The following is a 16,044-nucleotide window of genomic DNA, read 5'->3' as shown; positions in this document are numbered from 1 at the left end:
TTTTGTGGCAGCACCCAACCACCTGCGTATCAGCCCCTCTACTCGCATATTTGTCCCTTGCAGGGTAGACACCCACACTGGTGAAGGCTGCACCAACTCCACAGGTACCCCCCCCCCCTCAGTTGGGCTGCCCAACTATTATTTTCTTTACAGGAACTGGGCTCATAAGCAAATGATGTCGAAGAAGCCTTTTAGCCACAGTCCGATTTGCTTGAAGCCTGGGATGGATTGTTCTGCCTTCATGTACACATTTAGCAATGAAATAATTAAGAGTGGTGAGGGAAAAGCTTCTGCCCTATTTCAATATGTGGTATTTTACCTAAACTAAAATGCGCTGGTGGTCAATCTTCCCTTTTCTCTTTGGAGATGCAACTAAATCTATACAAGCACTGCTGAGCATCAGCAAGGAAAGAGAAGCTGCGGAAAGCAGTCCTCTCTCATGGGCTCACTTTTATGAAGGCCAGAGTCTTTCTGTTCTTTTATATGCTATAATTAGGCTGGCTTATGTTGCTGTTTGGGAACTCTCTTATCCCATAAGGCTCCAGGCCTGCTTTGTTGGAGAGGGCCTCTCTGTTCTACGGAGCTACATACCTCAGGAATAAGTGGCTTCATTTTCATCCTGCTACGAGTTACCGCATGATCACTCCCTCTTGGGCTAGTATGCTAAATGTTTATTGTTTCCTATACAGCTTGAATAGCTATGTTTCCAAGACAGCTAAAATCTGGCAATATGTACTCAAAAGAACTTTAGACAACCTTAGTGGGGTACCAAAGCAACCATCAGGGCCTTGACGTGGGTTTCATTTTTCCTTTCAGTAAGAAATGAAGTAGCTGGTGGCTAAAAAACTTGCAGAAGCAAATGCAAAATTGTGTTCTCCCTCCACGTTGAGTGCTTCCCCCCTCCCCAAATAAACTGCAAAAACAGTGCAAATCTATCAAGACAGCACCGCATGGCGACTGTGCCTGCTTTTCAAATTACAGTTTATCAGGCTGCCTTTTCTCCTTATGGAAGCAGTAAGTCAAAAGCAACAATATACCGTTCAGCTGCAGAAATGGTTAGAAGCCCAGCAAGCTCCTGAGTCTGGTAAATTTTGTGACCGTGGAGGCCCAAGCTTTGCTTCAGTGCCACGAGTGGGACGTTACTGTCTCTTCTGTGAAACTGTTGAGTTAGGGGACTCTGGTTACAAGCATTGAGATGGAAGGGAGGCCAAGCATGCTGTAACTGTGCATCACCCCTAGACCGCAAAACTGAATATCCACTTCTTCAACCCAAGTCCAAGTCTGCCCTTTTGTTAAGAATGAGAAGGCAAAAGTAATGGGTTCAAGAAAAAACCCTATTAAACTGGTTTCCAAATTTCCCATCGGTTTTTATCTGTTCATCGTTCTACTTTTTATTTTATTTATTTATTCGATTTTTATACTGCCCGATCCCCAGAGGGCTCCAGGCGGTGTACAACACAGTGCAACATCAAACAGGAGCAATTCACACACAAGAATATAAATACATATAAATATATAGGCTCCATCTCATAACCATCAATAAGCAACCTAAAACTCATAAAACAGTGAATAACAATTAATACATAAGTAATACATAAATAAACAAGAGGCGTCCAGAAACCCCCATTTAAAACCTACCCCCCCAAAAAGGGGAGGGCGGCCCCTCAATATGAGGGGACTTTGATGTAACAGCATCAAGGCACAGAGCAGTAAGGGCGCACCTTACTTTGTGGTGTAACTCCTGTTTTCATGAGCCTCCTCTTCTTTCTCCCAACCAATTCAGTTCCCTAGTTAGTACTAGCTTCTTTTATTAGTTTAAGCTCTGCTTACCTGCCGCCTGAGAGCTAAGCAGCGTGTTATGGCTTTCCATAGGTTATGTTTAGGTTCAGTGATACGACTTGCAGTGAGTCAGCTGCACACCAGCTGTGAGTTTCTGGCTGGGCATTCAGTTTTCAAGTGGGTGGGAGCCCAACTCATATCAGGATTGCGATGCATGCAGAGAAGGATCTTCTGCCTCCCCCTCCCCACACCTGAAGCAGTTTGGGGGGGTGCAATTTACCCATTCAGTGGGCTGCATGTGTACCCAATCGGTACCTGTGCAGCCCTCCAATGGAACAACTAGTACCTTCTGGTGCTGCGCCAGGTCAGGCAAATGGCTCAAGGTGAAGGCATAAAAGAGACCCTTAAGAAGATAAGTAAAGCATGCTGGATCAGACCAGTGGTCCATCTAGTCCTACATCCTGTTTCACACAGTGACCAACAAGTTACACTAAAGGGCCAAACAAGCATGTTCCCAGTCCCGATCAGGCTACTTCACACTTGGAAATTGAGTTCCCAGGAGGGAAGTTGCAGCTGATGTCTAACAGAAAGTCAGGTTGGGAACTCAAATACAACCTGTGAAAACCCATATCACAGAGTTGGAAGGGGCCGTACAGGCCATATAATCCAAACCCCCTGCTCAGTGCAGGATGAGCCTAAACATCCCAGACAAGTTTTTGTCCAACCACTGCTTGAGGATCGCCGGTGAAGGGGAGATCGTCACCCCCCTAGGCAGCTTATCCCACTGATGCACAACTCTTACTGTAAAAAAAAATCCCACTATCTAGTTGGAACCTTTCTCCTCATAATTTCTACCCATTATTGTGAGTCCTATTCTCTGTTGCCAACAGCAACAGCTCTCTGCTCTCCTCCAAGTGACAGCCCCCTCAGATACTTAGAGCAATCATGTCGCCCCTGCCCCCCACACTCAATCTCTGTTCTCCAAGCTAAACATTCCCAATCCCTCAGCCTTTCCTATGAGTGGTATCCATATATACTGTACTTTGAGGGGAAGAAGAGATGCGTCTCTTCTATATCTATTCCCAATCTCCACAATTAAAAGAAACACAGAAATAGAAGGAGGAGGAGGAGGAGGAGTTTGTATTTATATCCCCCCTTTCTCTTCAAGAAGACTCAAAGGGGCTTACAATCTCCTTTGCCTTCCTCCTCACAACAAACACCCTGTGAGGTGGGTGGGGCTGAGAGAGCTCAGAAGAACTGTGATTAGCCCAAGGTCACCCAGCTGGCAGGTGTTGGACTGCACAGGCTAATCTAATTCCCCAGATAAGCCTCCACAGCTCAAGTGGCAGAGCGGGGAGTCAAACCCGGTTCTCTAGATTAGAGTGCACCTGCTCTTAACCACTACACCACTGCTGCTCTCAGCTTATCAGTTCTTAGTGATACTCCCTCTTCCATTCCAATAGCCATTGGCTTCTAAAAGTATGGTGGAACCAAGCTGTGATTTTGAATTTCATGGAAGAGAAGCCATGATTCACAAGAGTGCTTTGTTACATAATCGATCACTGGAGTGTCATTGGAGCAGATGGCCTGAAGCCCATATGTAGACTTATAGCTAGGAGAGGGCTCTGACTCTAGAAATGATGTCACACTGCAACCTATGGTGATTTAGTGTTTACTCCCACTAAAGTGTTGATGAGCAACAGATGCTCAGGGCAGAAGATCTCCTGCTTTTAGCAGGTGTATAACAAACCCTATTCCAAATGCATTTCTCAGACGGTATGGCCTCTGTATTTAGTTATTGATAATGACCTTTCAGACCAAGTAGTCCTTTTTAAACATGAGTAATGATGTTTGTAGCACTTAATTTTAATTATTATGTGTTATTATTGTTAGTTGTTATTTGTGCAACTTAGAAAGGCACTTGAATTTCAAAACTCACCAATGAGACATCAAGATAAAACTACGTTTGTTTCACTACTATACTGTATTGTACCATGAGCAGGCAAGAGTTCCTGTGAAGGAAGGGAGGAATTGGACCCAAAAAAGTGTTTTCAGACAACACTGACTGGAAAACTGGGAGACTTGTTCAAAAATACATCTCTGTTACTTGTTTAAAATCTAAATTATCCAAATGCACCAAAATAAATACATAGAATTGCAACCACACCTTACACTAGTTGCTTCCTTTACCAGCAAAATGAACTTTGTCCGTTAACAAAAAACATACCTTCAAAATGCATGTACATTTTGTCTTGGCTGTATCTTGAATGTCTCACCCACACCTGCATTGCATATTCTATTACATCACCCTTCCCAAGGCCTGAAAATGATACAGTTTGGGCAATCACTTTTATTAAACCTCATCACAATCATATTCACTCAACTGCTTCAAATGCTTCCCTGCAGGGACGGGAGGAAAACTCGGCTCGGCTCGGCTGGCACTCATCAGCCACTTATTGCTTGATACCTGGAGCCCTCTTTTTCTTTTCTTAATTGTCTTTATATATATACTCATGGAATCTTCTTACATTAATAAAGTTTTTCTCTGATAAGCTATAGTGGGATTGCCAAAGAGACGTTCTAGAGACAACTCTGCTTCCAGTGCCTTAAGTGTGCATTTTAGGTCCCTGAAGTGTGTACTTTAGGTCCTTTAAGTGTGTTTTGAGAGTAGGCCCACTGCAGCATGTGTGGAAAAAGGTAAAGATGCAAGCACAGGATCATTAATGATCCACGAGGTGTGGTCTCGTGATATTTATTAGGCAGTCTTTGTTACAGGGTGGTTTCCCATTGCCTTCCCTAGTCGTCTACACTTTACTCATTTTACTGACCTTGGTCGATACTACTAAAAACCTAATGTTGATACCGACCTTGAAAGGATGGAAGGCTGAGTCAACCCTAAGTCTGGCCATACTTTTGTCTTACCTAAAGAAAAAACCCAAAATTGTAACTTCATTTGCCACATGCTGGACTGTCTTTGTTTTAGAATGCTCCGTTTGGGTCCTAGTGCCATACGGTCCACCATGTGGCGAATGAAGTCACAATTTTGGGTGTTTTTATTTAATGAGATAAAGTACCTGAAATTGACTTCTGTCAGGATCAAACTCAGATTGTGAGCAAAGCTTTGACAGCAGTATTGCAGTTTACCACTCTGTTCCATGGGACTCCTTGTGAAAACCTAGTGGAACCATGGAACCATGGGCTATGATCCACTGTGATAACATATGGAATCTCCATCTTGAAAAGCTCTTGGTTGTCCCTGTGCTAGTTTCTCGTCTTCTGCTGTGACCCACTGGAAGAAGAGTGGTACGCTGAAGGACGACAGACACGGGTTGCAGGTCAAGCAGGGTAGAGGCGTCCAGCGTTCCTTTGGAGCGCCTTCTCCATTCACCTTTTATTATGAACTTATCAGGGTAAAAGACAATGGGAGGAGCGGGGGATTACAGGCAAGGTTGAACCACTGTGGTTAGCAAAGGCATGTATTTGCAGGAGCCAGAGAGTCTACAAGTCAGCAGATTCTGCCCAATACACATTAGCCAGGAGGAGAGGGTGGGCACGTGAACGACCCATGAGCTCGGCATTTCGAGCTGAGAGGGAGCTCTTGGCCAGGAGTGTGCTCACCGGGCAGGGCTCCTCTTGGCGTCCAGGTTTCCCTACATCACATGTACATCAGCCTCCAAAGACTTTTCCACGCATCCCTTGAACCTCCCTGGAGTTAATTCTGATCATGTACACCAGATCATTAAGTACTCCTTTTACAACCTCTGCCTTGATTGTAATATGAGCAAAACCCAAACTCATTCAAGGCTTTCTGACCTCCATTGTGGTGTTCATTTTGAAAACATTTATTTCAGTACCAATGTTTACTACAATTCTTTGAAAAGGATTTTTCTCTGCCCATCTCGGGCAAACTTTTACTATAAGATCTTCAGGAACCCTGCCATGTTTAAAACTGTTTGTAAGGAGGGAGAATGCCAGGATTTGTTACTTATTAAATGGTTTCTAATTTTTAAAAGTGTATATGTAAGGTAAGGCTAAGCTTTTCAAATATTATAGCTCCTGAAAAAAGAGAACTGCATCTACAACAGGGAAAAGGGGGCCTATTTTTGCATGCATGTCCATGTAAAGCAAAGAACTTTTTCTTATGTATTCATCTTTGCCGCTCCATGTGACATACCTTATGCAATTCCCTTTCTAGGTAGTACTACAGCAGTGGTAACAGAAAAGCCGGGAGCAGTTGAAATTACAGCGCAGCCAGGTATGGTGTGTATGTTTTTTTAAATAAAAAGGTTTCTGGTTAAAATATAGTCCACTGCACAATCACATCTTGTGCCAAAGAAAAAAAAAATATAATGAATTGCAGCACTTTCTGGCTTTCTAATCCTCCAAAGTCTCTGAAGTATAAAGTAGCATCTGGTCTCCCAGCTCAGTACAGTAAATATTTTACTCCTTTCATCCACATGTATATGTAGCACAGAGCTGGCTTCCCAGTGGCATCAGTGGATGCCAAACAGCGACAGTACAACAGGCTGAATTGCACTTTTTGGAGCAAAAGAAATAAACCATGGCTCATCCAATATGCGAATGCAAATCGTCCAATATGTGAATGCAAATGGCAGGGGGGATGGTTGTAAGGAGTGACAGTCAGTTTCCTTTCTTTAAAGGAAGAGGTGGTTTGCCATCATCTACAATGGGGAAAAGGGGGCTACCCTGGGATTCCTTGGTGGTTTCCCATCTAAATACTAACCAGAGCTGATCCAGCGTAGGTTTTGAGATCTGAGATTGGGCTAGCCAGGTTGCGGCCATGGAAACTTACCGCCCATTTATATCATCCCTTGTTCTTAAAAGGCTTGCTACTTTTTCCACCATGCAGTTGGCAGTTTTCTAATTCTTGAGAAGGAATTCTGGGAGGATCATTATGCAAAGTGCTACCCTAAATGTCAGCATTGGGGGGGGGGGACTGTTGGCATCAGCTGGTCTTCTTTCCTCCATCAATGCAGTACCAAACTAGTTGTGAGAAATGTCTTGATTTGCAGCTTTATGAGTCACATTTAGTAACTTGTATGTTGCTAGAGAAGAAAGCAAAAAAGCAAAGCAACCATAAATGAAAGAAAGATTTCCTCAAAGCACTTTGTACAATCAGCAAGTTAAAATGCTTTGTGTTAGTAATTGTAGGAGGGTGAAGAGGTCAGTCTTCAGCGAGTCCCATTTCCTTTACTCAACCACAATCAGGCACAACCTCCAAAGTAATTTATTAACAGGGTGTGTTCCTCTGTATCAGTGCTTCCGCTATAACACAACACTATAGAGGTTTTGCTACAAGCAAAAAAAAAAAGTAAACATACTACTAAGGATAATGTGTCCTTAAGGGCAAGAGTGTTGTAGGGCTGATTAGTTCCCCCCCCCTCCAAAAAAACCCCTCATTTCAAAGTTGTGGTTCTTAACCTCTGTGTTTGTGTTGTTGTAAAGGTGAACACTTTCCCTGCCTCAAAATATTTTCTTCCTCTAAGTTTGTTCAGTCAGCATATACTATTGTGAGTAATATCCTGCTCTCTTATGTCTTCAGACAAACAGATTTATCAGGCAGCTTTCACGGCACCAAAGGTTAACGAGTTCTTCAGGCATGGTATTGATGGGGACAGCCCATCCCACTATCATGAATATCATGGATCCAATGGGAGACTTTTCATCAGTTTTCCCCTCGTGCTGTTCCGGGGAGTCTCCCAACCCTCAGGAGCAAATTTTGAAAGTCCATTATGGACTGCAGATGCAAGAAGTCATGCTCTATGAATGGGAAATCCCTTCTGTCCATAGAAATTATTAGTGGATCCGAGCCAGCATATGGGTATTCTGAAGTGTGTAACAGAATATTGTGTCACTAGGAAATTTTCTGATTCAAAGCCCTCCCACATTTTCTAGAACTGAAATCTCATGCTTCTTAACCAGCCACAATAAGTCCAGCACTCTAACCAATAGAATACACCTGGGTTGTTCACCTACCTCTATGTCAGTGGTTCTCAACCTGTGGGTCGCAACCCCTTTGGGGGTCGAACAGCCCTTTCACAGGGTCGCCTAAGACTCTCTGCATCAGTGTTCTCCATCTGTAAAATGGATAAATGTTAGGATTGGGGGTCACCACAACATGAGGAACTGTATCAAAGGGTCGCGGCATTAGGAAGGTTGAGAACCACTGCTCTATGTGGTGACCAGCAGAGGCATAACTCTCGGGGTGAGGGGGGCCATGAGACACCGGCTCGTGCCCCTGTGGGGGGTGTGGCGAGGGCATTCCGGGGGCAGGACGGGGTGGAGGACACACCAGTGCACCAGGCTCTTTTCCCCCTTGCTACACCTCTGGTGACCAGAGATCTGCCACTGATCTGTAGGCAACAGAGATCAGTTAATCTGAAGAAAATGGCTGCTTTGGAAGGCATTATACTCCATTGAAGTCCCTCCTTTCCCCAAACCTCGCCTTCCCCAGGCTCTACTTCCAAAGTCTCCAGGTGTTTCCCAACCCAGAGCTGGCAACCCTAGAACGTATTGACTTTCAGCTTCTGCACACCAACAAGCTCCACTCACAAACCTTACTTGTCACAATGATTTGCATTTTGTTAGTAAATATATACAAATGTGGGGGGGGGGGTGGATGATATTCATGTGCAGACTTTTAACTAGTCCTTTCCTTTTCCAACCTAGAATTTCCAGGCTTGTATACATTTCACAGATAGTACATCTCAAAGCAAAAAAGAAAGTCCTTTATGTATAGCATGGTAAATATTACAGATGGATATATTATCCTGGGGTGCTGTGTGGTTTCTGGGCTGTCTCTCCTGACGTTTCACCTGCATCTGTGGATCTGAAGATCCTCTGACGATGCCAGCCACAGATGCAGGCGAAACGTCAGGAGAGAATGCTGCTAGAACAACAGATGCAGGCGAAACGTCAGGAGAGAATTCTGCTAGAACACGGCCATACAGCCCAGAAACCACACAGCTCCCCAGTGATTCCAACTGTGAAAGCCTTCGACGATATATTATCCCTTGGTCCCACGGTTTGTGGGAGCTGGTAAAAATGAGAAATCCCCGTGGAAGGATGCCAGGGCAGGAGATAACTGCATAAAGCCCATCCTGCTAGCATCAACTGAATTGCATCCAGTATGGGAGGGTTTGCATCTGCTCAGCTTTGTGGGTTAGGCTGAAACTAAATTCCATGCATGCCTTTCTCCACACACACCCCTCCCCTTATTCATGCAAGAATTGCAACCCAAACGTATGTCACAAGTAAGCTCTTAAATGTAATCTTCCTTTCTAGCAAAACATGTGACTTTTTGATGAGCAGGCTGTCCTTGCCAGTGAACAAAAATTGCATTCAATACAACATACAAGTATAAAATTCAGAAAGTTTGGGCAAGGGTGTTCCTTTTTATCGAAGGAAATCAAATTATTCCAGAAACATGCATTTTTCAAAAATTGAACCAAACGCTAAATGTACTCCTGACATCCTTAAAGTCTGTAAACTTCTAGAGCAGAGGTGCTTAACCTTTTTTTTGTGCCATAGGCCCCCCTGGAGTCTGATGGAACCAATGGACTCCTCAGTATAATGTTTTAAAATGCATACATTAAAATATACGGGATTACAAAAGAAACCAATTATATTATAATACAGTGGTGCAAAGTTTCAGTTAGAGGTTAATGAAAGTAAAGATTTAATTTTTTTCCCCATCCAAGTTCATAGACCCCCTTAAATCTATCCATGGGCCCCGGAGGAGGGGGGTCGCTGGACCCCAAGTGGAGAAATCCCTGTTTTAGTTCCCCTGGATTATACTACTCCACGTGGTATCTGTCACACTGTTGTAGCTCCTCACTCAAATCAAGCAATGTTCTCTATATTAGCATAGGCATCTACAAGAAATCCATTGCAGTAGCATTTTGTCTAGCAGTTCTAGGAAATCAACCCCTTAATAAAATTAATTGTGGCTCAAAGTGCACTAATTTGGATTTAGCCCTTCAGTTATTCTATTTGCTTTATTTCCACCACACACACACACATACACACACATACTATTACTGCTACTATTAATATATTATGATTTTAAGTGCCATCTCTTTAGGTTTGGAACTATTGGTTTTAAATTTATTACGGCTCCAGTTTTGTATTTTTAGTGTATTTACTATATTTGTTGGATTTTATGTGACATAAACCATCCTGAGCCCGTAAAGGGAAGGACAGCATACAAATATAATAAATACATTTGTCTCCTTGTTAATGGCCGTAGCTCAATGCCAGAGCAAATTATTTGCAAAAGCTAGCAAAGGTTCAGGCCATGAAGTCATCACTTGAAGGATCTCAGGCTCCAGGGGTTAGGAAAAGCTTTTCTCTCTCTGCCAATGTTACCCACAGCCAGGGGTAACTAGACAGTGATTTCAGAGTGATTTCAGCTTTGTCAGCAATGAGCGATAGTGATTTCAGAGTGATTTCAGCTTTGGCAGCAGTGAGCAGAGGCAGAGGCAGGCTGCCTTCAGAGCAGAGGTTCTTTATTGTGATTTCAAGCTCTTTCCAGGCCAGACTGCCCAGTACAGAACGAAACACAGCCCTTTTTATACAGTTTTTCACCTAATCAGAGGAGGAAGGGGGCAGTCCCCTGCCACATAATACAGACAATTTAAAACAAAGAGGAGGAAGACAGTCTTTTGTTTTTGCTGATGGGATTAAGTCCCAGAAGAAAAGGCTGCCAATGAATCTTGAGATCCTGGAAGTGGAAACTTCAATAGTCCAATGGGTCTTGAGATCCTAGAAGTGGAAACTTCAACAGTCCAATGGGTCTTGAGATCCTAAAAGTGAAAATTCAAATAGTCCAATGGGAAGTACGGTGATGTCCTCCAAACGGCCAAGGTCTTTTGTTGAGGTTGACAAACTTATCAGATTGTAAGAAGGAGTTGTCCTTACTTTGCATTTTCTGACCTACTTCCTTGTTACCTAGCTAAAATAAAACTACTAAAATCCTAAGAGGCTTCTTCTATTAATACAATAAAGTAAGAAGAATATTTCTAATCCATTTCTCTTCTTGTCTATCACTTAAAGTAACTCTATATAATCTCTTAACCTTATAATAACATGCTTATATATTGGGGAGAGATAACACCAGCAATACATTTTTGCTACATACACGCATGGGTAACAAGCAAAACAATATCAGTATAATATCAAGGAAACTACAACATAACTTTCAAGCTATATCACACATCATAGAAATGGGATGAAAGCTCTATCTAGGATACATGCAAGGGTTTATATTCAAGAATTAACACAATCTTTATTCTAAAGGAGGTTCACAAACAGTTTGAGGGGGATAAGAAGGGGAATCATAAACTTCACACATTCTTTATTGATACCAACATATATCTCTATTTAAGGCTTAGCCAGGCATATTCCATAGGAAAATGGATTTCTGGGAATCCATGGGTAACACCAATGTAGATACTGAGCTAGATGGACTGCTGCCCTGACTCAGCAGAAACCAGGTTGGTAACTCATATGACTCTCCAACGATTCAAAATATGAGTGTTTACCATGGCCCTCCTTGCAATTGATAGAGCTGTCAAAATGCGTCAAAACTCCATGGGCCAAGACAAATGGTGTTGCGAGGAGTTTGCCCAACCGCCAATTCATGTAAATTACTAACAGTTCCAGCTGTGAGCAAGATGTGGCCAGGAAATGCAGCTGCTGGCTCCTCTCGCAGGCCAGATTGGTTTTAGTGATGTAATACCATGTATCTCCATGCTTTTCAAGAAACTCGGGTAGATTTAATTACACTTCATTACCCTTCCACCAACTCTTAATTCAGACAGCTTATTAGGCAGCTCGAGTTTCTGTATCTGACTTGCTTTCCTTTAGACTTCTGTCAAATGAAAAACCCTACAAATCGCTTCCCCCAAACAAAGCAGAATCCAGCTTGTAAACAAACTTCTAGTTGGCAGCAGTAGGCTGGTAAATTCCTGGATGTCTGGGGATGGAGCCTGAAGGTTGGTGTGGCTGTTGGTGTGGTTGTTGCTGAGGTCCCCTTTTCAGTGCCCTCTGGGGTGGACTGCTCCAGCTTCTTGCTGGTCTCATAGGCCTCTGAAGTGAGGGAGGAGGACTCACTGGCTGCCTCTCCCTTGTGGTTTGGCGCGTTCTCCAGTTCTGTATGGACTACCAGCCTGCACCTTTCTCCTCAGCCCCGTCCATCCCTGTCTCTTATAGGGGTGGCCCCTAGACCTCCCTGGAGCCTCACCCTGCTGTCTCTGACAGACACTGAGGCCTCCAACTGTGATCCCAACCACTACCTTTTGGTAAGCGTCTCTGGAAGCCAGATGGAGGGTAAGCTGGTGCATCCTGGTCTTTGCCTTCCAAATGGGGATGGGGTATGGTTCCAGGGGACATGGGGTTTTGCCAGCCATCCCTGGAGCTTTGGCAGGGGGTTAGGGCCAGCCCCTGGAGCTTGGGAACTTCCTGACCCCTCCCAAAGTGCCCTGAAGCACAGCGGGCTGACTCAATGCGACTCTGAGTTTCTCTGGCTATTCATGGAGGCAAGGTGGCGTAGATCCAGGTGGCACAGGGGTGGCCCATCTGTTCCCCAGCACCACAGCATGAGGTACCCCTAGCCACTTCAGGGTGCCCTCAGTGGCACAGGAATATCCTGAACAGCGAGGCCTGCACCTTTCTCAGGACAGTTGTGGATTAGGGAGGGGAGGGAACCTCTGTGGGGTATAATGCTGTAGAGTCCACCCTCCAAAGCAGCCATTTTCTCCACAAGAACTGAACTCTGTAATCTGGAGGTTAGTTGTAATTCTGGGAGCTGTCTAGGCTCCACCTGGAAACTGTAAATTCTAAAAGTGGCAGTTATGCCACTCATTCCTCCTCAGATATTAACCCAGAAAGCCCAGCAAAGATAGAGGAGACAGCTCTGAGGTTTCATTAGGAAGGCTTTACATACAGCAGGTTTGTTTTTGATAGATAGAAAAAAATTAAGATGGCTGCTGGTGAAATTGCCCTATGGAGATAAAATATTTATTCATTTTTTATTGGAAACATTTCTAAGCTTCCTTTCCACCTAAATTGGGTCCCCAAGGAGGCAAACATCAAAGCATTTCAACATTAAAACATCAAGACGTCAAAGCGGCATTTAAAATATAAGTTTGTATAAAATATTTAAACAGTTAAATAAAACATATAAAACTCACAAACAGACATAAACAACCTAGGAAGGAGCGCTAATAAAAGTGAGGGAACACCAAACAAAATGAAAAAAAAAGTCACCCACTGATGGAGACAGATGAATCTTTCTGGGGAGAAAGTTCCAGAATTTCAGCACTACAACCGAGGCAGCAGTACAACAAGTTTATGGTTGTTATTCACCAGTAATACATTTGTTTTTAAAGAACCCAACTTGATATTGTAGATATCTACTTGCTTTATGTCTGTGTGTGTTTTTAATGAAATCCAAATGGGAAATTTTAAATTATTAATAATCAACTTACAGAGGATTCTTCCCCTCAGAGAAGAATGCTTTCTTCATTTGTAAACTTAGTTCAAAAGTGTAGCAATTAATAAAATGTACTAAATACTTTCTAGAAGTTGGCAAACCCTCCCATTCAGAATAAATTTTGAGAGCTGGTGAAGTGGAATGGTTAAAGTTACACCCACCTAAATCCACTGAAAGTGGACTTAGAAGGGTGTCATTCTGTTTAGAATTGCACTATAAAATGTGAAATATAGCTAAGATGGTTAAAATGTGCAGAATTAGATACCGCAGGGAACAACAGGAACTCTGTCAATTGGATGGTTTCCTTTTGGTAGTTGTATTAATAGTTGATAAAATATTAATATCAGAGCTTATAGACTGATTTTGCTTCTTTAAACGGGCTCTGTGCATCAAATACGCTATGGATCATAGTTCACATTTTTAAAACTGATGCAAAAATTGAAGGAAAAATGGTACAGAATAACTATGGATGGTCAAATGAATTCTTCCAAATGATGAAAATGGATCACTAAAGTCTTTCGTCTCAGGCAGTGCGGTTACTAAAGAGCGGCGGTGAATCAGTGCAGCCGCAGATGCCACTCGGGATGGGCAGGGAAGAGTCCCCCCAGCTTCAGCCCTGGTAAGGGCGGAAGTGGGCGTGTTGCCATGCCAGGGCAGGGCAAACGGGCATCATGGCGCTTGCCTCACAACATCAGCAGGAAAGGGCTGGCCTGAACTTATAAAAGACAGGGCCAGCCTTTGTGCAGGCCATGTGCTTGGGCCAGCCAGCACCTTGCTGCTAACAAACATCCTCAACTTCTGTGAACTCATCTGGACCACAATGTTAGTCCAGTCAGTCTGTTGTTTCCAACCTTTTCAGACCCCAGGATCAATATTTAAACCCACCTCGCCAAACCAGACTTTTTCCCTCTCTTCCTTCTCTCGTTTTCCCCCTCTGTTCATCCTTCTCTTTAAAAAAAATGGAGCAGAGCCATCTTCCAGTTGTGGGTCACAATCTGCCCACAGAAACCCTGTGCAGTACATCATGTTTTCCCTGTCAGAGGAATGATGTTGGGGTGGGAGGATTGAAATGCTGAGCCATTACTCTTCCTAGTTGAGGCCAAAGCGCAATAAATCTTGACAGCACGACAATACTTCAAACATTAGTTGCTCGGAGCTACAGCTGAGATTCATGTGGGCTTCTTTCTTTTTTAAAAAAAAATTAGGGCTAAGTTAAAAGGCTGACTGATGACTTTGGGTTTTGACCCTATTAGTCTTACCTTGTTTGAAAGTGGGGGGCTGTTGATTTGAGAGTTGTCGACGGCTAAGTTGGGCATTTGTTTCAAAATGTTCTCAACAACAAGGAAGAGATCGGATATTGTTTGAACGTGCTCAAGAAGATCTAAAACGCAAAGAATTTTGCACATTCGGCTGATCGGAATTTCCTCCCTCTACTGCCAATAATGAACTGGGCTGCAACGCATTTGGGAAGAACTTGACAGAAGCTGTAAACAAAATGTGATTTTAACCTGATCAAGGTGGCTACACAATACCAGACTTTCCCAGTCTATTGAGAAGTTTATTTTGAAGCTTTTCTGTTGTACTTGTTTGTAAGACATGCTGGTCTGGTCCTTCTTTCCAAATGTTGTCATTTCAGTGCTGCCATCTTGTGGACCAATTGAAGAGCATGCTAACACTTTAAAACATTAAGGTGCCACGATATAGTGACAGTTTTACAAAAATAAGAAAGGCATACATCCAAATTTCGATGTTCTCTCATATTGATTATGAGTCACAAGGAGAAGTATAGCTACAATACTCATTTCACATGGGGATTCTTCTACTCAAGTTAATTGTTTTGTGCCGTGACTTACGGTTGCGTAGCTAGATCTGTACTTGGATCCAGCTCTACTTGAAGCAGAATAATAACGTTCGTCAAAATGTGCATCCAACAGAGATGTATTGTATTTTAGAAACTGTATATCCTGCCTTTCCATTATTATTAAAATGATGCAAAAATATTGCAACACTATAAAGATAAAAATTAAAACAGTAAAAAACAAAAGCAAGTCTTTTACAGCTATAACTAAGCATGAAAATTAGTACACTACAGTCAAGAGAGAAAAACCCTAACATTGACAAGTTCTAAAAAGATGAACAAACTGATTGAGAGGGGAAATGACCTCTCAAACAAAATAGTCTTGACCAGCTTTTGGAAAGTCAAAAGTTAAAGGACAAGGTGAACTTTCATGGGACAGAGTATTTTGCTATGGGGGCCCATCACTGAGAAGGCCCTGTTCCATAGCATCAGCTTTCTTAATGAAGTTATGCAGAACCGATCTTAATTTGGTCAAACACTGGGATACAGATTCAGTTTACTACACAGCAAGAGATATGTTTGTGGATGCTGCTGCTACACACAGATCAACATTAATGAATTGGGTCACAAAGGTACATGTTACCACAAAATGGGGAATAAATGTTGTGGAATGTACTTCTAGCACTCTCTTGAACTATCTCATAAAGGAGATAAGGAAAACAGATGCTTGACATATAGAACAGAAATTCATCCAGTGTTGATACCTTTTTTTGCACTGGCCAATTATAGATAGGATCTGAAGCGTGTCAAAAACTTGGGTACATGAGAGCTTCCACTTGCAGTGAGACCAACCAGACTGAGATAACACAATGAACTGGAGAAGTACATAATTTCTTAGTGCTTTTCCCAAGGACACTGTCACATAAAACCCCATTAAGATCTGCACTGTTTA

The 16,044-nt window shown here is 42.9% G+C and overlaps 1 protein-coding gene across 1 annotated transcript in view; it reads left to right on the top strand.

Annotated features, from left to right (window-relative positions):
- NRP1 (neuropilin 1) overlaps nt 1-16,044 on the top strand; it is a 171,481-nt gene that overhangs the window by 140,947 nt on the left and 14,490 nt on the right. The window contains 1 exon segment of the mRNA XM_048510770.1: nt 5,975-6,034. Coding sequence (XP_048366727.1) covers nt 5,975-6,034 — 60 coding nt within the window.

This window comes from Sphaerodactylus townsendi, linkage group LG11 (assembly GCF_021028975.2).
Source record: "Sphaerodactylus townsendi isolate TG3544 linkage group LG11, MPM_Stown_v2.3, whole genome shotgun sequence".
Classification (NCBI taxonomy): Eukaryota; Metazoa; Chordata; class Lepidosauria; order Squamata; family Sphaerodactylidae; genus Sphaerodactylus; species Sphaerodactylus townsendi.
The sequence above is the reverse complement of the archived record's forward strand: the minus strand, read 5'-3'. Positions and strand labels throughout refer to the sequence as shown.